Source organism: Mauremys reevesii, linkage group 5 (assembly GCF_016161935.1).
Source record: "Mauremys reevesii isolate NIE-2019 linkage group 5, ASM1616193v1, whole genome shotgun sequence".
Lineage (NCBI taxonomy): Eukaryota > Metazoa > Chordata > Testudines > Geoemydidae > Mauremys > Mauremys reevesii.
This window is the reverse complement of record NC_052627.1, coordinates 137,173,372-137,197,880: the sequence shown is the minus strand read 5'-3', so window position 1 is coordinate 137,197,880 and position 24,509 is coordinate 137,173,372. Positions and strand designations below refer to the sequence as shown.

The following is a 24,509-nucleotide window of genomic DNA, read 5'->3' as shown; positions in this document are numbered from 1 at the left end:
GGGCACGTATCTCACGCTGCAGGACAAGGAAGGCAGCGGGGGAATGCGGAGGTTCGGATAATAGGGTTTCTGATGAATCGGAGGATACTGGATATGGAAGATCCTGGAGGGGAATGGTGGAACTCTCCCCAGGTCTTGTCAGATTTATACTGATTCATATTTGCATTAGCGTAGAAGCTCGAGGCCCCAGCCAAGGTCAGGGTGAGAGACGGGGGGATGTGCACAGACAACCCCTGCACCTGCGGGCAGCTCATTGCAGGATTGGGGCCTAAACAGATGGGGGCGGGAATGAAAGACCCAGAGGGAGTAAGGGACTGAAAGAGGCCCATGAAAAAATCAGGCATTGATCTCCACCTCGGCCACACCATTTTTAATTTCTAGGGCTTGTTAACAAAACCAAACAAAGGGGAAAAGGAAGGTAAAGTGTCCTGACCCCTGGAGCACTGGAGTATTACAGACTGCCAGACTACGGGCTGATTGTGAGGAAGGTCTGTCTACACTATCTATGCTGATACCGTGCCCATCACCACGGCGTCGCGGCATCTGACACAGCCACAGCATCATCATCAGAGACTGTGGAATGGACCAGAGTGTGAATGTCCCCTGAGATGGCTTGTTTCACCAGGAGGCAGATGTTACCCGTAGCGAGGTTTGACTAGAAGTTAAATGGATGGTGGCGTCTCTCCAGGCTTCCCCCAAGAGCTGTCAGAAGACAAACACCAGCTGGCTCAAAGTGGTTGTTAACTTGGATTTACTTATCTCGGGGTGTTTTTCCTTAGCTTTATCTTTGCCATTTAATACACGCAGTCAGAGGGATCATTTACCTGGCACTGAAATGCAACCATCTCCAGGGCGGAACTCAGTGCCATTTAACAGCCACCAACAACACAACTACAATAAAAGTTAGTTTAGGGCGGGAAGTTGCAGAATACCACAGCCAGCTGTACCTACAGGAGGAATTTATGGAGCTGGAGTGTAGATACCCAAGCAGGAATTCAGCCAGGTTACACCCAATCCTTGCACAAAGTGTTTAGATCTTCAAGCACAACAATCAGTCAACTCTGGTTTGATCCCTTTGCCTCTTTTGCTGTGAGCCAATTGCCCATGAATAGATCAGGATCAATGCAAGTGTATTTGCAACTGCAAATTATTTGTGGAATAATTGTCATGTACGATTCTTGGTCTGTGCCTTGTTCACTGCGAGCATTCGGGATTCAGAATTCAAGCTGTTTTGACTGGACACTCAGCTCACCCTCTATCATTTCTGTTCTCTTGCTGGATGAGGGTAAGGCCAGATCTACCCGCAAAAGTTGTAAAGAAGGTGTCAATTTTTAGCAGAGTAATTAGCCATTGGAACAATTTCCCAAGGGTCATGGTGGATTCTCCATCACTGACCATTTTTAAATCAAGACTGGCTGTTCTCCTGAACGATCTACTCTAGGGATTATTCTGCAGAAGTCCTATGGTCTGCGTCACACAGGAGGTCAGACTAGATGATCACAGTGGTCCTGTCTAGCCGTGGAATTCATGAATCTAGCTATAGTTTCTATTATTGTAATGAAATTGATGTAATGACACCAACTGGGTGAGTCCACACTGCTGTGCATGCACTGGTTTAAACGCCATCATACGGAAGCAGGGCGTCCACCCAGTGCAGCGCTGCATTGAGAGAAATGCCTTTCACTCTGGGTAGGTGTAGCGGGTGCTTACCCCGCTCCTGCCCTGAAGGGCTTAAAACAGCCCAGGAGAGGGCTGGGGCTGGGGCAAGAAGCCTGGGTTGATTAGGGAAAGTAGGCTCAGCTGTGGCCATGCCCCAATCAGGCTCAGCTGGCCCCTATAAAAGGCTGTTTGTAGAGGGAGATGGGCCTGGCTGCAGGGGGCTGGACACAGGGTACCTGAGTGGAGCAGGGCTGGGGAAAGGCAGAGGAGCTGGGGAGCTCCAGCCTGGAAAGCCCCAGGCTGCGGCCTAGCATTGGGCTAAAAGGTACCGGGGGTTGCAGAGGGCAGCGCAGGGCAGGGGCGGCTCTAGACATTTCATCGCCCCAAGCACGGCGGCACGCCGCGGGGGGGCGCTCTGCCGGTCGCCAGTCCCGCGGCTCCGGTGGACCTCCCTCAGGCACGCCTGCGGATGCTCCACCGAAGCCGCGGGACCAGCGGACCCTCCGCAGGGATGCCTGCGGGAGGTCCACCGAAGCCACCTGCCGCCCGACCGGCAGAGCGCCCCCCATGGCATGCCGCCCCAAGCAGGCGCTTGGCGTGCTGGGGTCTGGAGCCGCCCCTGGCCCAGGGGCAGGCCAAGGCAGCAGGTCCGGTCCCAGCCTTGCTGGTGATGAGTGGCTGATGCAGCCGTGTGCCCCAGGGTGCGGGGGCTAGATGATGACTGGCAGTAGCTATATACTGAGGTGAGGTGGGGATAGTGTCATAGAATCATAGACTTTAAGGTCAGAAGGGACCATAGTGGGTGGGGGTTCCCCTGGGAGGGGGAGACCCAGCACTGTGGGGTTACTGCCAGGGGGTAGCACCCCAGATAAAGGGGCACCGGGTCCTGGGAGGGACATGGGGGCCAAGAGGCAGTGGGACACCAGCCTGCAGAGGGCGCTCTGGAGGCTGGAGAGCTAATCCCGGAAGAGACCAGCAGGAGGCGCTGCAGGGGTGAGTCCACTCCCTTACAGTAGGTATCCTGGGAGACTAAGCTCTGCTTCTCTAAACGGTGCATTATGGATAATTTTCACAGTTGATTGTAGGATCCTGGCTGGATCTCAGAGGTTCCTGCCAATATCCTGCTGCATTCAGTGACTTAAAAGTTTGCTGCCTTAGCAAAGGATTGTTCCCACCGGCAAGCTCGCTCTCTAGCATATTTGCGGGAAGTGAGCATGGAAGAGACACAGACAGAGGCGGAGCAGGTTTGTTTTAAAAATTCAAACCAATTCTCTGGATTCATTTATTTGCAGTGTTTACCCAGCTCTAATCCAGATCTCAGGTTCCCAGCTCCCCTAACAACCTGCATGGCCAGCAGCACAGCTCCAGCTAGCACTGACTCAGCATCCCTGACCACCGTGACAGAGCACGGACAGAGGGAAGGGTGCCACTTATCTCCTTGTTCCTGCACCACCTAGTTTTTCCTTGGCAGTTCCCCAGCTAAGTGCTCGCTAAGCCTGACCCTGCTTCGTTGTCCCCGCCCAAGCTGGGATGGCTTCGTGTTTAGAGGACGGATGTTTTTTCCCGGTCAGTCCCAATTTCCGTGCATGTGTCCTGTAAACCTGGCAGGGGCACAGCTACGGTTTCAGGTTTAATTCAGCTACCAAAAGCCCCTTGCTGTGTGTTAGCTGTGATCTGGCGCTGTCATGCTGCAGCATGACCTAACGATAATGGGGTTTTTCCCTTCTTCCTGCCTAATAAAAGGGCCTGCTCCCTACAAAGGCTGCCTCGTAAACTCAGACCTCCAAGAGTTACTTCCTGACTGCAAGGGTCAGCTTAGGCTGTGTTAGGTGCCCCACCTTCCCTTTGCCTTGTGTGCACCATCCATACCTGTCGTCCAGGAGGTTTAGTGCTTTGAGAAGGAATCAGGATGCTGCCACAGACTCACTGTTTGGCCATGGATAAGTCACTTCTTCTCTCTCTGCCTCAGTTTTCCCCATCTGTAAAACAAAGATGGTACTGACCTCCTTCAAACTGCTTTTGCCAACCTCATGACCGGGGATATTTGGCAGCATCTGTCAAAGCCAGGAAAGCAGGTCTAAGCTCCATGTTCCAGAGAGGGTGATTTAAAACCTCACTAGCCACTTTAGAGCTTGCTGTTGCCAATGCTGAAGGCATGATTTTAAACCTACTTTGTTATACCAGGGCAAAAGGCCGTGTGGACATGCCTATTTCAGTTTACACATGGGTTACTTCAGTTTATTTTAAATAGATTAGGAACAGGTTTAAGCTAGACCGAAATGAGCTACTCAAAGCAAAATAAGAGCATGCACTAAGGGATTTGCACCAATTTAACTAAACCGCAGCAACCTTTCTGTGTAGACAAGCCCTTAGTCTGTTTTCCATGATGAGACTGGGAGCGTTTCTAGCATCTCTGTAAAGCTCTTGTGTGAGGCAGAAGCTGGGAGTGCAGACTTTAAGGCCAAAAAGCAGAGTTTGGGAGGAGAGAAATCAGGGGTGTGGGGGGAGGTATCCTTTTTTGCTGCTTTATTATGTATTAGGAAGGAAAGAAACACTGTTTTTCTGCTCATTTTTTAAATTTGGCTTTCACGCTTTCTGTACCCCTGGATGGATGACTGGAGAACCAACAGATTTATGAGCCCACACACCACAAGGAAGTGAAGCCTGGTTAACTGAGAGGGGGAGGGGTTTTTACGCAGACACTATTTACTTGGGTCATACTAACGCAAATGTATAACAAACAGCTGGGAGAAAAGCTCTCTTTGTTAAAAATTCAGCATTCATATCACTTGTATTAAAGGCAAAGACAGGTCCCAAGCCATATTTCTGAGTCGTCTAAACAGTCCACTCACAACACAAACGGAAGACAAGGCTTATTATTCCTGATATTTTTACAGTAAAAAAACAAATAGGAAAAAAAAAACCTTCCAGACCTTCGTTAGCCATTCCAAGGAAGCAAAATAGGGCAGAAGCTCCAATTGATTTCCCCTTGTAAATCACTTTGAAGAGAAGGATGAGAGGTTAGTTTGCTGCCTATGGGATGTGAATGCAGGTGGCTTCTCTTATGGGCGCTGTCATGCACTATGCTGCTTATAAAGCAAGGAATTCCCATCTTCATCCTCTAATGATTAAGCAACAGCCTCTCTTTCCCCGCCATCTCCGCTCCCTCTCGAGCACCCGGCTCAGTCTCAGGGTGCCCCCCCCCAGCTGCTTTTCTCGCCTGACAGTGACTCCTCAAGGAGGGCAGATGGGCATTGCTACCCGTTGGCTCTGTGGTGCCTCTGGGGATGGGAGAGTTTTGGCAGAGTGTGGGCAGTTGTCCAGGAGACAAAGGCAAGAGTGGGTCAGCTGGCTGGGAGGATCTAGCCAGGCAGGCATTGAAGGGTAGACTTGAAGATTTGCATTTGAAATTCGTTAACCCACGTGGGGTCTTCTCAGCCTAAGAAGACACATGCTGCAGGAAAAGCTGGTCCTCGCCAGCTACAAATACTGCTCTGTTGTAGCTCTTTCGAGACTGTAGCATCTGGCTTGGTAGGGGAGAGACAGGCCTGGGCTGGGCTGAGTATAAAGGGGGATTCTTTCTTGAGGCTGCAGGGGACAGACAGACGCGGTGGTTTTCTTGCTCCCAGCTGGACTAACACAGGCTGTGCTGTCTGGTGCCCCTGCACGGGGAGGAGCAGTCTGGTGACTATACTGCAATAATCCCTGGCTCAGCTAGACTTCCCATCTGTGACCTTGGGTACGTCCCTGAGGGTAAAGTTTTCAGAAGTACCCGAGGCCTTATCTACACTGCTGGGGTATCGCACCATGCGGCTATAACCCCGCAGTGTAGGTGCAGATTACAGCAATTGATGGGAACTCCACCTCCGCAGCCAATGGTAGCTAGATGGACAGAAGAATTCTTCCCGCTGCCTCTGCCCTGGGTGTTAGTGCAGCGTAGCTAAATCGCCGTATGGATTTTACACACTCCTGAGTGCTGGAGCTACGTCAAGATAAGTTTTCAGTGTAGACCAGGCCTGAGTGACTAGGAACCTAAGGCTCATTTTGAGAGGTGGGGTAGACACTTTGGGCCCAGCTCCACAAAGACATTTAGGCACCTACATATCACTGAGTATCTGGGCCCTAGAAGCCGGAGTCTCATGGCTGAATCACTTTTGAAAATGTAAACTAGGCTCCTCTGTCACTTTGGAAATTTTACTCTTACTCTCTCTGCCCAAAGTTCTCTAAGTACTTTGCAAAGGGCAGGGTGATGTCATTATGCCTTTTTTACAGATGGGAAAACTGAGGCACTGAGTGATCTGTTCAAGCAGGTCAGAGTTGGGACTAGAACTCAGGTCTCTTGTCCTAGTCTGCATTACCAGGCCCTACATTGTTATGTTGATGACATACAAGCAGAGAAGTTACCTAAAACCACCAGTAGTCTCACTGGAAAGCTGGAACATAACAGGACTTTATTCTTTAGAATTCAGAACAGTAACACACCAGAATCAAAAACAGAGGGAGAAAAAGCAGGCTGCTCTCCAACCAGAGAGGCACAACTCACCTCACCTTACTGTTGGCTGACTGCCTGTCTGCAGAACTGACTGCTGCTAGGCCCAGATCCCACACTTCTCTATAGAGTCCCTTAGCCTGGAACAAGCTGGACCAGGAAATCCCTCTGAAATGTATAGTGACAGACCATCATTTTAACCCTGTTTTTAACACCCCACCACACATGACCCCGAGAATGATCATACACAGAACTTTTCATTGGTGGGTCTCAAAGCATTCATCATCCCCCTTTTTTTTCCAAATTGGGGAACAAAGGTACAGTGAAGTTGCCTAAATCCAATAGCAAAAATAGCATCTACAGAGCACGCTATAGGGTCAGACTCCGGGAACGTGTTTTTCACTCTCTGCCTCGGTCCTTTGCAAAGCAAAAACCTGTCCAGTTTTACCAGTATTACCAAGCAGCAGCAGATTCCAGCAGAATTATTACTTCCCCTGGGAGAGGAAATTGAGGGATCTTGTATTACCCTCTAGTGGTGCTCTGAAAGATTTCCAGATACTTTATTTAACAGCAAGGTAACTACGAAAGCACCAAAGTTTGTTAGTACCCGCCTGCCGTGCTGTGTTTTTGCATATACAAGCCCTGATTCTGCAAAGACCTAGGGACCTGATTAACTTTACGCATGTGTGTCATTGTGGTTACTTGTGTAAGTAAAATTAAGCACATAAGTGATTGCAACATTGGGGCTTTGAGGTAGGATTGCCAACTGTCTAATCACACAAACCCAAACACCCATGCCCCGCCCCTTTATTGAGACCCGCCCCTTCTCTGAGGCCACGCCCCACTCACTCCATCCCCCCTCCCTCTGTCACTCGCTCTCCCCCTCACTCACTTTCACCAGGCTGGAGCAGGGAGTTGGGGTGACGGAGGGGGTGTGGGCTCAGGGCTAGGGCTGAGGGGTTCGGAGTATGGGAGGGAGCTCTGGGCTGAGCCTGGGGCAAGGGGCTGGGGTGCAGGAGGAGGTGTGGGGTGCAAGCTCTGGGAGGGAGTGTGCTGGAGGGGGCTCAGGGCTGGGGCAGGGAGTTGGGGTGTGGGACGGGGTGAGAGATGCGAGCTCTGTTAGGGAGTTTGGGTGCAGGAGGGGGCTCTGGGCTGGTGCAGGGGGTTGGGGTGCTGGAGGGGGGGGGCGAGGGATGGGGGGGAGTGGAGGTGGAGGAGAGCTGGGCTGGGGGGGGGGGGGGGGTGCAGGAGGGGGAGGGGGTGAGCGATGGGGAGGGAGTTTGGGTGCTGGAGGAGGCTCTAGGCTGGCGCAGGGGGTTGGGTTGTGGGAGGGGCTTTGGGGTGCTGGCTCTGGGGCTCAGGGCTGGGGCAGGGGGTTGGGGTGTGGGACGGGGTGAGGGGTGCTGGCTCTGGGAGGGGGCTCAGGGCTGGGGCAGGAAGTTGGCTTGCAGGAGTGGGTGAGGGGTGTGGCCTGCAGCCAGGGGACACTTCCAGGTATGGCACGGGGTCAGAGCAAGCAGGGAGCCTGCCTTAGCCCCGCTGCGCCGCCGGACTTTTAGTGGCCTAAAATCTCTCGGTTTGGCTTCAGTAGCCTCTGGGAGATAGAGCCCGATTCCAGGAGACTCCCAGCGAAACCAGGAGGGTGGCAGCCCTACTTCGAGGTGAATTTCCAGGCTAATACTGGCATTTTAAAAATTGAATGGCCTTACCTGTGTTATTATTTATTTTATTAAAATCAATTTGTATTTTTAAAAAATCAAATATGCCTTTAAACATATTTAAACAGCACAAGAAGAAGAACTCACAGGGACTCCTCCTGAGGGTCACAATGACAGTCTGGACCTATACATAGAATGCTTCCGCCGACATGCACAGGCAGAAATTGTGGAAAAACAACATTGCTTGCCTCATAACCTAAGTCGTGCAGAACGCAATGCCATCCAGAGCCTCAGATATAACTCTGACATGATAATCAAAGAGGCTGATAAAGGACGTGCTGTTGTCAGCATGAACAGGTCTGACTACCAAAAGGAGGCTGCCAGACAACTCTCCAATACCAAATTCTACAGGCCACTTCCCTCAGATCCCACTGAGGAATAAACTAAGAAACTGCACCATCTACTCAGGACACTCCCTACACTAACACCGGAACAAATCAACACACCCTTAGAGCCCCAACCAGGGTTATTCTATCTACTACCCAAGATCCACAAACCCGGAAATCCTGGACGCCCCATCATCTCAGGCATTGGCACTCTCACTGAAGGACTGTCCGGATATGTGGACTCTCTACTCAGACCCTATGCCACCAGCACTCCCAGCTATCTCCGTGACACCACTGATTTCCTGAGGAAACTACAATGCATTGGTGACCTTCCAGAAAACACCATCCTAGCCACCATGGATGTAGAGGCTCTCTACACAAACATCCCACACACAGATGAAATACAAGCTGTCAGGAACAGTATCCCTGATGATGCCACAGCACAACTGGTTGCTGAGCTCTGTGCCTTTATCCTCACACACAACTATTTCAAATTTGATGACAATATATATCTCCAGATCAGTGGCACCGCTATGGGCACCCGCATGGCCCCACAATATGCCAATATTTTTATGGCCGACCTGGAACAACGCTTCCTCAGCTCTCGTCCACTCACGCCCCTTCTCTACCTGCGCTACATTGATGACATCTTCATCATCTGGACCCATGGGAAGGAGACTCTGGAAAAATTCCACCATGATTTCAACAGCTTCCACCCCACCATCAACCTCAGCCTGGACCAATCTACACAGGAGGTCCACTTTCTAGACACCACGGTGCAAATAAGTGAGGGTCACATTAACATCACCCTATACCGAAAACCTACCGACCGCTATGCCTACCTTCATGCCTCCAGCTTCCATCCCGGGCACACCACAAGATCCATTGTCTACAGCCAAGCACTGAGGTACAACTGCATCTGCTCTAACCCCTCAGACAGAGACCAACACCTACAAAATCTCCACCAAGCATTCTCAAAACTACAGTACCCGCACGAGAAAATAAGGAAACAGATCAACAGAGCCAGACGTGTACCCAGAAGCCTCCTACTGCAAGACAAACCCAAGAAAGAAACCAACAGGACTCCACTGGCCATCACATACAGTCCCCAGCTAAAACCCCTCCAACGCATCATCAGGGATCTACAACCCATCCTGGACAATGATCCCACACTTTCACAGGCCTTGGGTGGCAGGCCAGTCCTCGCTCACAGACAACCTGCCAACCTGAAGCATATTCACCAGTAACTGCACACCGCACCATAGTAACTCTAGCTCAGGAACCAATCCATGCAACAAACCTCGATGCCAACTCTGCCCACATATCTACACCAGCGACACCATCACAGGACCTAACCAGATCAGCCACACCATCACCGGTTCATTCACCTGCACGTCCACCCATGTAATATACGCCATCATATGCCAGCAATGCCCCTCTGCTATGTACATCGGCCAAACTGGACAGTCTCTACGGAAAAGGATAAATGGACACAAATCAGATATTAGGAATGGCAATATATACAGACAGATGACCAGCAGGTTAAATGGACTGTAATCCAGTCTCTGTAGGATTTCAGGTACTTCCTGCTTCTGCATGACCCCAGAAATAGTAAGAGAAGATCATTTATATCAGCTACCTTGCTCCCATTCTCAGCCAGAACAGCAGAGAGGCATATCAGTGGGGGAAGGAGGGAATGACCAGCTAACCAAACATTTTACTATTAATTTAAAACCTCCTGTTTTTGATTCTGCTTCTTCACACACTCTCAGCAGCCAAGCTGACAATTAACAGTGACATACATCAGAGCCTGGTAGCTATGGGCTTTGCAATCAGGGATGGCAGTAGCGCCTTGTAGCTGGAAATAATAATCAGTTAGACTAAATTCTTCAGGACAGGGGCTGTCTCTCACCAGGTGTATGTCCAGTGCCCAGCACAAGGGGCCCCTGATCAGCCAGAGACTAGAGCTGCAGTATTGCTAACCCTAAGCGCTCAAAAATCATGAGAGATTAAAAATAATACGTGTGGGGCCTTTTTATTTGCCGTATGTTCGGAGACTTTAGAGCTCACATTGTAAAGTGTTTGTCCACAACCAACAGGGCTAGATACAGGGTGGGATCCACAAATGTACTTAGGCGCCTAAACCCTGGCCTGAGGCACCTAAGTCCCAGTTTTGCCTCCATTGTGATCCACAAAACTCTTGTCAAACCCCATGGGTGCCTAAATTCACTCGGTGCCTAGGTTTTCAGAGTTCCCACCACACCTGTTTCTGACTTCGGGCATGAGTTCTGCTGCCTCCCACCAGGCATTGGGTGGGCCCCCTATCTCCCACGGGCGCTCCAGAGCAACCTAGGAATCAGAGAAAGACAGACATTCGAGTGCCCAGGTCAGTCACATGCAGACCTGGTCCGTGCTCAGAAGCATCAAGTCACATTCAAATCTGGGCAGAGGAGGAGATGAGGGAGGTGCCAACCTTATATCTTTTAGTAGGGTGGCCAGATAGCAACTGTGAAAAAACAGGACGGGGTGGGGGGTAACAGGCACCTATATAAGAAAAAGTCCCAAAAATCGGGACTGTCCTTATAAAAATGAGACATCTGGTCACCCTCCCTTTTAGCCCAGCAGTTAGAGCACTCAGCTGGGATGCAGGAGACGCAGGTTCAATTTCCCCTCTGCCAGCCGGGAGAAAGGGTTTGAAGAGGGGTCCCCTGCCTCTCAGGCCAGTGCGCCAACCCCTGAGCTATTCTGATGCGGGGCTCTCGCTCTCTCTCCCGGTGAAGCTGTTCCGCGGCAGATCGCTAACGAAAGAGCGACTGGGGCGGGGGGACCAGGACCAGGGCTGTGAGGCTGCAGTGTCCCCCCCAGCGATGCTGTGCGTTCATCACACTGGAACAGCCACCGTCCCAGAGGCACAAGGCGAGCCTGGCCCTTTGTGGATGGCAGCGTTGTCCCGGGGAGTTTCCAGGCCCTGAACCGCTAGGCCCCGGCCCGTCGCGCATCCCAGCCCAGCCTCTTTGCTCAAGGACCGCGGCGATTCCCGGCTCCCGCCGGAGCTGGGGCTCCGAGCAGAACCCCTGAGCGTGGGCGGCTGGCGGTAGCAATTGGCGGTGCTGCCGGGGTGCAATTAATAATATTAATTCATCCCCCAGACCCGGGCCCCGGTTATGGGCTGCACCTTTCAGTGCTGCTCGCATGCTGCGCCCCTTTAAGACGCCTCCCAGGCTCGCTGCTGTGTTGCTAGGCGAGCTCGTTGCCTGGCAACAGTTGCCCCCCTGCCTCTTCAGGATGCAAAGGACTACACCTCCCAGAATCCCTTGCGTGTCCCTGTCTAGCTGGCCGTTGCCATGGTTCTATGAAAACAATATGGCTGCCTCCAGCCCTGCAGGCAGGCCGAGCCCGGGGCGAGCTTGGCCGTGCCCCGCAGGCGTGGGCGTGTAGAGGCCTGGCCTGGGCCCGGCTGGCGGCCGAGCAGATGGCGAACGGGGAGCTGGACGAGGAGAGCCTGCAGGAGCTCTACAGCTGGGTGGATGCCGTCCCCCTGTCCCGCCCCAAGAAGAACATCACCCGGGACTTCAGCGACGGAGGTTGGGGGAACCAGATCCCGAACTCCTGGAGCTGGCCGCGGTCTGGCTGGGATCCAGACCCCACAGCTTGAGGCCTAGGAGTGACCCAGGAATGGATCCCGATCAAATACCCTGAGCTCAGGGAGAGCCCAGACCCAGATCCAGACTGGATGGCTTGAGCTCTGAATGCAATGGGACAGACCTGGGATCCCGATCAAATACCCTGAGCTCAGGGAGAGCCCAGACCCAGATCCAGACTGGATGGCTTGAGCCCTGAATGCAATGGGACAGACCTGGGATCCCAGATCCTAATACCCTGAGCTCAAGGAGAGCCCAGACCCAGATCCAGATCCAGACTGGATGACTTGAGCCCTGAATGCAATGCAATGGGGGACCTGGGATGGGATCCCTGAGCCCTGGGAGAGAGGAGGCCCCAGACCACCAGAGATGACTGATTGAGCCCTGAATGAAAATGGACAGACCTGGGGGGGATCCCAGATCAATAAACCTGAGCTCAAGGAGAGCCCAGACCCAGATCCAGACTGGATGGCTTGAGCCCTGAATGCAATGGGACAGACCTGGGATCCCAGATCCTAATACCCTGAGCTCTGGGAGAGCCCAGACCCAGATCCAGACTGGATGGCTTGAGCTCTGAATGCAATGGGACAGACCTGGGATCCCAGATCCTAATACCCTGAGCTCTGGGAGAGCCCAGACCTGGATCCAGACTGGATGGCTTGAGCTCTGAATGCAATGGGACAGATCTAGGATCCTGGATTGAAATACTCTGAGCTCTGGCGGAGTCCAGACCTGGATCCAGACTCCGCTGTTTGAGTTCTCTCTCTGTAATGGGACCGACCTGGGATCCTGAATCCAAATAGCCAGTGTTCTGGGGGAGTCTAGACACAATTCTGATCTTGACAGCTGACCCCTCTTTCTATAAATGGCCACATCCACCCTTGGGATGCAGTGAACTTTGGGAGAGTTTGGATCCAGCTCTGAACCCCACAGACACGGCTCCTCTATCATTTGCAGATAGATGTGGTTGGGGGACATGCGGGGGGAGTGCATAAGGTTTGCACTGGTTGGTAAATGTCAGTTTCACCCTCTGGTTAAAAAACAAGTTTCTGTTTGTTTGTTTAAAAAATCAAGCAATAGTCACAGAGAGGAAAACTAAATTAAAATAACATTGCTCTAGGGTTAATAAGAAAGAGGTGCGCAAGTGAGAGACTGCGGACAAATTCCTAGTCTCTGTGTCCAAACTGCACACAGCACAACTCAGGATTATTTGCAAAGGTGGATTTAAGTCTCCTCTGTGCCCCCCAATCCTGGAGCCATCTGGCCAAATCCTTGATATAAGGGACAGCAGTGTCAATGTATGCCAGCTGCCCACAATACCTAAAGAGAGGGGCTGCACGGGTGTTACTACAGGTAAATTTTGGCCAGCAGAACCAGGCGGTGTTGCCAACTTTTGCACACTTATTGCAACTCTCATATTTCATGTTTTCCTTAAAGCCCCAGCGGCTGAAGTCAGCTGACTATTTGAGAACTTCAGCTTCCATTTCAAAAATAGGAAAGTCGGTCTCTAGCTCTCTTGATTACAGAAAAAAGTTTGAAAACATGAGTTCTAAAGGCTCAAAAAAAGAAAAAAAAAACAACCCAAGGCAAATAAAGAGCCAACATTTATTAATTTTTAAAATCTTGTGATTTTTTTAAAGCCAATCTCACAATTTTTTCTGGGTCTGACTGTGTGGGGTTGGTAATGCTGTTTACTACTGCAGATGATGCATGAAAGGGAAATAACCTGGATGCCTCTCTGATCCCAGGGCAAGTTTGCAGGGTTGCTGGTTAGAAGAGATGAATTCTTCTTTGTGTATTTGTCCAAGTGGCTCCCACTTCTGAAGTGCACGAGTCCCACGTGTGCACTCAGAGGAGGATTAAGGTTTCCTGGGGCCCTGGGCCAGAGCAAGTGAGTGGCCCCTCCCCACCCCTTCCGCTTGCAGTCCTCCCGTTTTGCCCCTTCCACCTGCAGCCCCGCCCATGGCCCCACCCCGTTCTGCCTCTTCCCCCCCACAGCCTCACCCCTGTTCCACCCATAGTCCCGCCCCATTCCACCCCCCCAGTGCAGCCCACAACCCGTTTGCTCCTTTCTGCCCCTGCAAAAATCTGGCGGCAGATTTTTTCCAGCGCCCCCTATAGGCTGGGGCCCCTGGGCACAGGCCCCATTGGCCCAGTGGCTAATCTACCACTGGGTGCACTGCCTGCATGGGGCTGGTCTGCTCCAGAGTGGGATCCACTTGGACAAGTAGAATCCCAGTTGCTATGAGGTAAGGAGCCCTTCTTTTTCACTTGTGAATTGATCAGCTTAGATCTGGAATCTCTGAGAGACAATAACTAGTCCTGGCTGTGGTTTATACTGTATCTTTCCAGAGCATCCAGATATATATCTAAAGGCATCTCATTATTTTCATTATGCAGATCATGGCATGATGCTCAGTCTGACCTCTCCGAGCACGGCGTTGTCACTGATTCCTCTTCTTCTTTCCTATGCAGTTTTAGCAGCAGAAGTGGTGAAATTTTACTTTCCCAAAATGGTGGAAATGCACAATTATGTCCCAGCTAATTCAACGCAACAGAAACTCTCCAACTGGGGCCATCTCAACAGGTAAACATGTGCCCAGTGCCCCTCAGGTAGCACGGTGCGGGGGCGGTCAGGCCATGGAGCTGGGGATGCGTAGGGAAAACAGTGATTCAGTTTCCTTGTTATTTTCCCACTCCTCTGCATCTTTCCGACCTCACACCCACCTGCCAATACCATGCAGCTTCTCCGCTCTCACACCCTCTGCCAACGCCAAACAGTGGCTTGGACTTCATACCTCTCTGACCTCCCCCCAAGTCCTGTGCAGCTTTCCTCTGCATGCTGAGCATGATCCTTCGCTGGGGTAAATCAGTGTCGCTACATTGCCTTTGAGGGAGCTACACCCACATACCCTGGCTGAGGATCAGGCCCCCTTAGTCCAGGAGCGATGCTTCCACACGAGACTATTATAGGAACTCGAGCCAGTTCTGCAGAGCGGGTGCCCATACTGTGGTTTGAGCATTCCCCCACCGTGGGGCGGTTTGTGCCCTTGCAGGAAGGTGCTGAACAAGCTGAATTTCTCCATCCCGGAAGACATGATCCGGAAGATCGTACAGTGCACGCCCGGCGTGGTGGAGCTGATGCTGCTCCCACTGCGGCAGAAAATCGAGGAGAAGCAGAAGCAGAGCAAGGTGGCATCTGGCACATATCAGGTCAGCGGTGCTCGAGGGACGGCGGGCGGCTCAGATGGTCAAACATTGTGTAGGATCCTGTTGTATATATGGGCCATGTGCTGAGGTCCTTGCTCGGGCAAACTCCCTTGGGAGCAAATGCTGGGGAAGCACTTTGGAGCTCGGCCTACGGCTGTGACAAGTAGGTGTAATTTACAAACCCAGAGCCATTAAACTGCATTCAGAAGGAGCATGGTTAAAGTGCAGGAAGTGTAGGGACTGTGAGGCATGAATTCTATTCCTGACTCTCACAGATGTGCTGTGTGGCCTTGGGTGAGTCACATCATCTCTGTGTGCCTCAGTTTCCCTATTTTCAAAATGGGCCTGCTAGACCCTCCCAGTGTGTGGGTGGGGGTTCATTCATTTATTTATTGCAGAATAGTGACTCACCAGCCAGCACGTCCCCCTGTGGCTGTTCCTGGCATTGCAAGACCTTCCCCTTCTCCATCTGATGGCCATTCAGGCCTTGGGATGGTCTGGTCCGTCACTCAGCCCGCCAGCCCAGTCACATACGCTGATGTACAGGGCAACCTCCCTATTGCAGGGCCCACCACAGGGCTCCACTGCTATAGCTTCCCCATGGCTCCTTTCCCGGGCAGCAGGGACTCCTTTGCTCCTGGGTCTGTCACTCCCATGTCTCCCCCTTTCTGGCTCTTTTCTTCCCCTACTCTGCGCTCCTTCCCTGGGGGAATCAGCTGGGTCGTAGAGGTTTTTAAGGCCTGGCTTGACAAAGCCCTGGCTGGGATGATTTAGTTGGGTTTGGTCCTGCTTTGAGCAGGGGGTTGGACTAGATACCTCCTGAGGTCTCTTCCAACCTTGATATTCTGTGATTATGAATTATACCGAACCCCCTCTCCCCCAGGTGGAAACGGGAGAGCTAATTGGACCCACCAGCTCCCATTAACCCTTTGTCTACCTGTGTGTGGTTTATACACCCCATCACGTGTATCTACAGGGCTTTGAGATCCGCAGCTAGAAGGCATTGAACAAGTGCACAATTGTTGTTATTCTGAGCAGCTCACGGGGCATGGCAGCAAATAAAACAGTTATGGCTGCCACCAGAAATGTGCTGTGGCAAGCAAGTGATAGAAATCAAATAGAAATAACCATCGATCAAAAGCAGAACGCAAGCCGCACTCCAGGCAGTGTGGTAATCGGACGCGGACCACTAGGGTCGAGAGAAAGCCCAGCTGCCAGGGCTAGGAACAGAGCGCCCCAGCCGACCCTCCCAGGCTGGGGATAGGGTGAGAGGCAGGTCTTGTCAACATGCCTGTTATCCCTCCGAGAGTCAGCAGAGGGCATCAGGGTTATGCTATGGAGCTGACAATTTAGCTGCTACATCTGCTGTTGAGATAGATACACAGGAAGGAGAAAACTGAGTGGCAAAGGCTAATGAAGGGTTAATGAAGGGGCACTGGAGAGAGATGGGTCTTACTCATGGGCCGTAGGGCAGACACCAGTATACAGAGTGGGCCAGACTCTCTTCTCCGTCACGCCCATGGAAACCCAGAGCAACTCTGCTGGAGCCAGTGGAGTTACTCCGATGTAACTTGGTCCGGTCCCTCCTGGGGTGTAGAGACTAGGGTGGAGCAGACTATGGCTGAGCGTCAGCCCCTCCTGCATGTAACACATAGCCAGAGCCGTGAGATGTGCTCCATGTGCAGGGCTAATACACCAGGCATTATGCGATAGCCCTGCCTTGGCAGCTCCACTCACTGGTGTTTCAGAGGTGACAATTCTCACTGCTTGTCCGGACTGCAGCATCTCTGCGGCTGCCCGCTTCCTCCCTCACCGCACAGCCACACTCTGTTATCAGGCACATAGACTGAGTGTCTTATCATCACAGCAACTGCGGTTCGTCCCCTCTCCAGTGCGAGTTTGACAGCCCCAGCGAGTGAGCGCTGCTGGCTACAGCGCTATGGAAGGGACCCACCCCCCGGGCTGAGGACAGTGTTGTCTCCAGGGCCCATTCAGTCGATCTCCTCTCTGCTGAGACTGGCAGTGAGGTGGCCGATTTGTGCCTGTGGGGATGGCGGTTTGGAAATGTGGACACCGGGGTCCTAGCAACCAGACTGAGACTAGACCAGACATATTTTTATTAGACTTAAAAAAGGTGTGTGTGTGGGGGGGGGGATTTCAACCGATGACCAGATTTCTCTGACCAATAGCTCTAGTTAACTGTACAAAACCCTGCAAGGCCCTTCCTGGGGAAGCGGTTTCTGAGCGCAGAGGGCTCTCATCTAGCAGAACGAGCCCTCGTGGTTGGCAGCTGAAGCTAGACATAAGGTGTCAAGTATCAGAGGGGGAGCCATGTTAGTCTGGATCTGTAAAAGCAGCAAAGAGTCCTGTGGCACCTTATAGACTAACAGACGTATTGGAGCATGAGCTTTCGTGGGTATTCGACGAAGTGGGTATTCACCCACGAAAGCTCATGCTCCAAAATGTCTGTTAGTCTATCAGGTGCCACAGGACTCTAGACAGAAGGTGTCCAGTTTGTAAAAGACGAGGCTAACTAACTGCTGGCGCAACCTACCCTAGTGACGTGCTGGGTTCCCCATCACGCGGGGCGGGGGCCTTAAATCCCGCTGGATGTCTTTCCCCATGTTGGGCTATAGCTGCAGCAGAAGGGCTGGGCTTGATGCAGGAATCACTGGGTTCAGACCTTTCCCCTGGGTCAGACTCAATAGTCATAATGGCCCCATCTGACCTGTGAAACCCCACGCGGCTCTGGTTATAGGGACCCCCATCCTCAATGTCTTTCGTAAAGGACTTGTTTGTTTTCCCACTGATGGGGCAGTGCAAGGCTTTCAGCCTAACGCCCCCAAAGGTGTTCCAGTCCCACCTGTATTGGATATTGTACAAAGAACTGGCTGGGGGTGGGGGGGCGCCACTGCCCTCTACTGGACGGGATCAGAGCTGCTCCGCCCATGTCATTTCCTGGGTGCCACCTTGGATTCTGCCTTCACTCAGACCCACTCATCTCTGCAACATCCTGGTCATTGCCATCTCGCCACCTCTGGAAGTCTTGCCAGGCCTCTCTCGGGAGGAAGCTGACAGTGGATTGCAAGGCATTTTCACTTGAACCGTGTGTTCTCTCTGATTCTCTGTGCAGGAGCTGGGCACACGCTATGCACTCCATGAGAACGGCCATATGGAAACAGGTAGGGGTGACAGGAGTCTCTCTGAGCAGTATGTGTGTTCTGGGGGAGTTGGCTTCCAGCCCTGCCACACAGCTCTGTGACCCTGGGCAAGTCACTCAGTCTCCCCGTGCCTCAGTTTCCCACCTGTACTATGAGGATGCACTGTCCTGCATTGCAGGGGTGTCAGCAAGATACATGATTTGCATTACAGTAGCACCTAGAGGGCCTGATGGTGTTTGAGGCCCCATTGTGCTGGGTGCTGTACAGACGTAGTGTCGACTCAGAGAGCTCACAGTGCACAAACACAACAGCTGAGGAGTGGGAGAATGGGAAGATTATCTCCTGTAAGCTGATGCACACAGAGGGACTACTAACGTCTACTGAAATTAATGGATGTCAGAAGCCTAAATACCTTGGAGGATCTGGGCCTGAGTGACTTACCCAGGGCCTGTGACAGAGCCAAGAATTGAGCTGGATCTCCTGAGTCCCAGCCCAGTGCCTTAACCAAGACCAGCTCAATTAATTACTGCTGCTGAAGAGTCCAGATATTATGATGCTGCAGCTCTATAAATACCTGCAGAGACTTCATAGGTCAATTGGCTTCTTCACCGGCTGCTCGGCCTCTAGGAATCCGCAAAGTCTGTAAGTCCTCAGAGAGTTTTCTAAGGGGACCAGGAGAGGGAAGGACGGTCTTGGGTTAAAGACCCAAAGCTGTAAACCAGGAGATCTGGGGTTTAGTACCAGCCTTGCCACAGACTTGCTGTGGCAAGTCACTTCCCCGCTCCACGTGCTCGGTGAGGCAGAGATAACGGCAATGCTGACTGACAGCACTGGGCGTACATGAGCTTTTCAGATGGACGGTGCCAGCAAGGTGCCATCTCCCCCAGTGGGCTCGAGCGTGAGACCCTTCCTGTTAGCCCCACTGGAATTCAAAGCTGCCCCTCTGAAGCCTTACGACCCCCAGCCCATACCTGTGAGCTCCTAGAGCCCAACGTGAGACTGGCACACAAGGAAACTACCCCAGCATCTGTGTGCGTCACCTTCTCTCTGCTGCTCCCTGGGGGAGTCACTGGGACTTGCGGTGGGGTCAGTTCCGTGCTCCCGGCAGTAGATCTAACCTGAACCTGCTTCCAGAGGCCAGATGCCCCCCCGCCCAGCTAAGGCTCAGGTCTGCCCTTGCTGAGGCTCCGGGGTAATGGAGGGCAGAGTTGGGCCCTTGCCGCTTGGTGTGCGGCTGTAATGTGACGTGGTTTGTGTTACTCAGGCTATTCGTCGAAGCCAAAGACCAATGCCGCAGGGATCTATGTGCAGCAGTCCCCACGAGCGGAAAGGTAAAGTCTGCCCCGGGATCGCCCCACAAACTGACCACGGTGTTTCCTGATACGAGCCTGGCCTGACCCTTTCGAACTACAGACCCTTCCTGGTTACTTGGCTGGAAGCCCTCCAAGGAATTCTCCACAGGGAGGGGGGCTGGCCCTTCTGCCCCCTGGGCTGTACTGCTGGGAAAATGGAGGCCCCCGCTCTGCAGGGCTGTCGAGCCAACACTCCCCAAAGGCAAGTGAAATGCAAACCCCTCCTGGCTGGGGCAGGAGGTTTATGGAGTGAAAGGCCCCCCTGAGCAAAGAGAGGAAATCGCCATGGTACATTTAGCACGTATTTGCACACGGGCCCAGACCCTCAGCGGGGGGAAGTCAGTGAAGTTCCACTATCATCCGCAAAGCGAGGCTGAATTACCCCAGCTGAGGATCGGGCCCTTAGCGTGAGCCGGGACCCCCCCAGCACTGCTCAGCGCCCCTGCACCCCTTCTGCCTCTTGCTGCCCCCGGGGCTCGTCTAAGCTGAGCTGCTCTGTGTCCTCACAACAAAGGGCGCAGGGGAATCAGACACCTGCTTGGGCTAACCCCCACTTGGCAGAGGCCTGGCGCTGCCACCCCTTCACGCCGCTGCGTGTAGCCCTCTCTGCTGCCAGCCCAGATCCCAGTGAGCAGCAGGGACCGTTCCTAAAGCAAAACATCCAAGGACCATCCTGCCACTCGCTGAGATGGTTACACTGTGACGTCCCGACGAAGGCAGAGGGAACTTGATGTCTGCCTTGGCCTCCCCTATGTCTCCCAGAGGGCCAGGGTTTATCCCGGGGGCTTACGTAAGTGAGAGAGGCAAAGCCTGACTCTCCCCTCACCTGGTGTAACCCTGTTGATGGCTTTGGAGTTCCTCCTGATTTACATCAGCGCACGGGCGGGGAGAATCAGGCTCCTCAATTCACTCAGCCCCGGTGCATTCGGGCCAGTGGGAGCTGGGCGCTCTGATGCCAAGGCTGAGTGTGACCCGCGGAAGGCGAGATGGGGCCCGTTGTTTCTTCCAGTCCGTTTGAAATGCCCAGCCGATGGCACATCCACTGCTTCCCTTTAGAGACCGCTGCCCATCTAGTCCAGCGGGCGGCCGATGGAGGGCAGCGTCACCGGCGCTGCGTCCAGCCTCGTTCTAAATGGCCCCATGTTGGGGCTCACACCCCTGCCATAGGGGACCCTCCCCCATCTGACGGAGCTCAGTGTGGGCAAATCTCGTCTCCTCCTAGGTTTATATCTCTGTGTAGCAGGGTGGTCACCCCGCTCCGGCCCTGAAGGGGTTAAAGCAGCCCGGGAGAGGGCTGTGACTGGGGAAAGCTGGGCTGAGTGGAGAAGCAGCCACAGCTGTGGCCAGCTCAAGCAGGTTCCAGCTGGCCCTTATAAGAGGGCTGCAGGCTAGAGGCCAGAAAACACCCTCTCTAGCTCCTTGAGAGGGAGGGGCCTGGCTGCCTGGGAAGCCGAGGAAGGTACCTAGGGTGGAGCAGGGCTGGGGAAGGGCAGAGGGAGCTGGGGAGCAAAGCCCCAGGCTGCAGGCCGAGTTAAGGGCCCACAGGGGTACTGGGGCTGCAGAGGGGCAGCCCAGAGCCAGGCAGAGGCGGCTGGTCCAACCCCCCCTTGCCGATGATGAGTGGTTCACAGGCTGCCGGCTGCCCCAGGGAGCGGGGGCTGGATGGTGACTGGCAGTAGCCACTGAGGCAAGGTGGGGATAGAGGGTTGGGGGCTTCCCTGGGTGGGGAGACCCCGGTGATGAGCTGCCAAAATACTAACAACCGGTTCCCTCCCCCTCACCCCACGAGGGGGTCATGCCCCCCCCAGGACTCCTGCCTCATCCAACCCCCCACATTCCTTGACAGCTCCCCCCCCGGGACCCCTGCCCCATCCACCCCCCTTCCCTGTCCCCTGCCGCCCCATCCAACCCCTCCTCTCATTCCTGATAGACCCCTGGGACCCCTGCTCCATCCAATCACCCCTTCTCTCTGTCCCCTGACTGCCCCTGGAATCCCTACCCTTGACTGCCCCCCACCACCCCATCCGACCCCTGCTCCTTCCTGACTGCCCCCCCCGGGACCCTTGCCCCCATTCAATCCCCCTGTTCCCTGCCCTCTGACCGCCCCGACACTAATCCACCCCCACAACTCCCCTGCCCTCTATCCAACATCCGCTCCCTGCCCCCTTACCACGCTGCCTGGAAGTGGGGGCCGGGCCAAGGCCGCAGGCTGGAGCTGCTCAGCCGGGGCCCGAGCCGCACAGTTGGGGCTGGGGCCGGACAAGCGCCGGTCGGGGTCGGGCCCGGGCTGGAGCCGTGCCAGTCGGGGGCCAGGCCAGAGCTGTGCGGTGCCTGGAGCCCTCCCCCGCCCCCATGCCCCAGTTCACCTGCGGGAAGGTGCTTCCTTCTCAGCCCTCCCAGGCTTCCCGCGCGAACAGCTGATTCACAGGAAGCCGGGGAGAGGGAGGAGGCAGAGGCGGAGTGAGGTGAGCTGGGGGAAGGGCAGGGAGCTGCTGGGGCTTTTGTTAAATTTAAAAAGCCCTTTTCGAACCAGTTGTGTCCCTTGTGGAACAACCGGTTCTAAAAGGGCTTCTAAATTGAACAACTGGTTCCCGCGAACTGGTGGGAACCAGCTCCAGCTCACCACTGGGAGACCCAGATTGTGGGTTACTGCTGGGGGCACAACCCCGAGAGAAAGGGCACTGGGGTCTGGGAGGGACACAGGGCCAGCGGCAGGCGGGACACCGGCCTGCAGAGAGCACTCCTGGCTGGAAAGAGCTAATCCCCTAGCCGACCAGCAGGAGGCACCGCGCCGGTGAGTCGTCACCCCGCTACACTGGCTTTTACTCCTTTCCCCAGGATGAACAAGGGCCAGCAAGGCTATGCCCAGGCGCTACCGGGAGACGCCAGCTTTCGCATTCAGTTAGCGGAGAGGGAGCAGGCTCTGCTGGCTTGTCAAGAGACAGTCCAGGTGAGGACAATTCATGTGCCGTCTGTGGAACGGCAGGGCATCCTCTGAAAGTATGCCAGGCTTTGCCCACAGCTACCTCCACGGCTCATCCCACCCCACCCTCTGGGCAGGGAATACCCACTCCTCGTCCACGCCCCTCCTTCAGACCCACTTCTCCCATGATGCCCATGGGACGGGAGTCCTCAGCAAGCAGGGAGGTGACTGCACAAGCCTGGCTTTCCTGAACTGACCCATCTTTGCTGCCTCCAGCTCAGCTCCTCCACTAGTCGCAATGGTGGGGCCGTTAGTGTAGACCAGCCACCAGCATCTCAATCAGCTTCACGCAGTGTAGATGACACAGGGTGCCAGGATGTGGGCGGCCAGGCTCAGCGGCTGGAGCCATAAGCGGTCAGGCTTGAGAGGTCGACCCAGAGTTGGTAGCCGGGGTCTGGAGCCAAGGGTCAAGCCAGAATCAATAGCCATGAACCAAAGGTCAGGGCGAGGAGACAGGAACCAGGAACAAGGCCAGGTCTATCTCAGCTGCAAGTCAGACCTCCTTGTTGCACAGACAACTTCCTGCTACTCCCTCCATGCTTAAATAGTAGGTCTGGGCAAATGAGAGCTCATGGGAGGAGCTGCCAGACATTTCTGCCATGGGCAGCACTTCCTGTGGTCACTGGTCTCCCAGGATGTAGGCAGAGCCATGGTCCATGCACCCCAGGCTGCCTGGTGATGCCGCCTGCCCAGGGTCCCACAGGTCTGGGTTCAAGAACCATGAATCCTCACCCAGGGTATGTCCACGCTTCACTCAGATGTGTGACTGCAGCCCATGTAGTTTGGGTACCACCAGCAGTGAAACCAGGGCCGGAGCTGGGAACGGGCGCCAGGGGCTGGATCACTTGATGATTCCCTGTTCTGTCCATTCCCTCTGGGCACCTGGCACTGGCCACTGTCGGCAGACAGGCCACTGGGCTAGATGGCCCTTTGGTCTGACCCAGTCTGGCCGTTCTTACGGCAGCGTGGGCTCTGGGGCAGGCCAGCCACTCGACACCCATGCTTCTGGGGCTTGGCTGCTGTCGGTATGTGAGCGAGCTAGAGCAAAGCTAGTGGACTGCAGTGGAGACAGACCCACTGTGGTTACAATGCTGGGGCGGGTAGGGCCCCGTGGAGTGCTCTGCTGGGGCTTGCAACGGTGGGAAATGGTAGGACAATAAGCCTAGTGTAGACAAGGCCAAGATTTCAGCAAGCCATAGCCCACCATGGCTCATGTGCAGGGCTCCCTGCGCATTCACAGGCCTGCTGGTCAGCCTGGCTCTCTACTCACATATGAGATACAGCTCCCAGAAGCCTGCAGTCAGGTTCAGACCCCGACAGCTCAGACAAGCATAAGCCCCCAGGTGATGGCACAGTCCCAAGGGGGTGAAGACAGTGTGGAGTCCTGCCTGGGTCATTCTCGCAAAGCTCTGCAGAAGAAGGTGCGTTTTATGGCGGTCTTTGAAGGTGGTGAGAACGAGTGTTGTTACGACAGTATCCGATACCCGAGAGCTGCGTGATCCTACTAATCTTATGTCACTTACTGGGGACTCGTGGTAATGAAGGTCTGGTTGCATGTTTGACAGGGGTAAAAGAAGGCCACAGTCGTTACTGCCAGTGCCGGCCCCAAAGGACACAGTTGTTACTGCCAGCCCCAAAGATCCTGTTGGGCCTCAGGAGCTTGCCATTGGCCTAAAAAGCACAAGATGTACAAAAAAGTTGTGTTCTTTTTCATGACAAACAGCGTAGCCTAGTGGGTAGAGCGCAGGACTCAGGCGCCCTGGGTTCTAGTCCTGGTTTGGCCACTGGCCTGCTGGGTGACCCTGAGCTAATCTTACTGGCCTCCTTTGCAAAGTGCTTTGAGCTTTACTGATGAAAAGTCCTCGCTAAGAGCTAGATAGGAGAAAGAGGACATGTGTGAAAATGGGCAGAGACGGGCCCAAGCTGCAGAATTCAGAACTGGCTCCAGCCTGCAAGGCCCAGGGGCTTGG

General features: G+C 54.0%; 1 protein-coding gene and 1 long non-coding RNA gene across 3 annotated transcripts in view; one reads left to right on the top strand and one right to left on the bottom strand.

The window, feature by feature from the left end:
- Nucleotides 1-360: 360 nt before the first annotated feature.
- Nucleotides 361-11,572, bottom strand: LOC120405543. Its single transcript, XR_005598653.1, has 4 exons — nt 11,368-11,572; nt 6,203-6,316; nt 3,529-3,638; nt 361-702 (listed from the first exon to the last, which is right to left on the bottom strand). It is a non-coding gene; the product is annotated as an uncharacterized LOC120405543 (long non-coding RNA).
- SPEF1 (sperm flagellar 1) overlaps nt 11,534-24,509 on the top strand; it is a 32,084-nt gene continuing 19,108 nt past the window's right edge. For both annotated transcript variants that reach the window (XM_039539176.1, XM_039539175.1), the window contains exons 1-6: nt 11,534-11,776; nt 14,309-14,420; nt 14,890-15,046; nt 18,177-18,225; nt 19,469-19,535; nt 22,395-22,506. In XM_039539176.1, the coding sequence (XP_039395110.1) occupies nt 11,545-11,776; nt 14,309-14,420; nt 14,890-15,046; nt 18,177-18,225; nt 19,469-19,535; nt 22,395-22,506 (729 nt within the window). In that variant the 5' untranslated portion in view covers nt 11,534-11,544. The remainder of the gene's footprint in view (nt 11,777-14,308; nt 14,421-14,889; nt 15,047-18,176; nt 18,226-19,468; nt 19,536-22,394; nt 22,507-24,509) is intronic.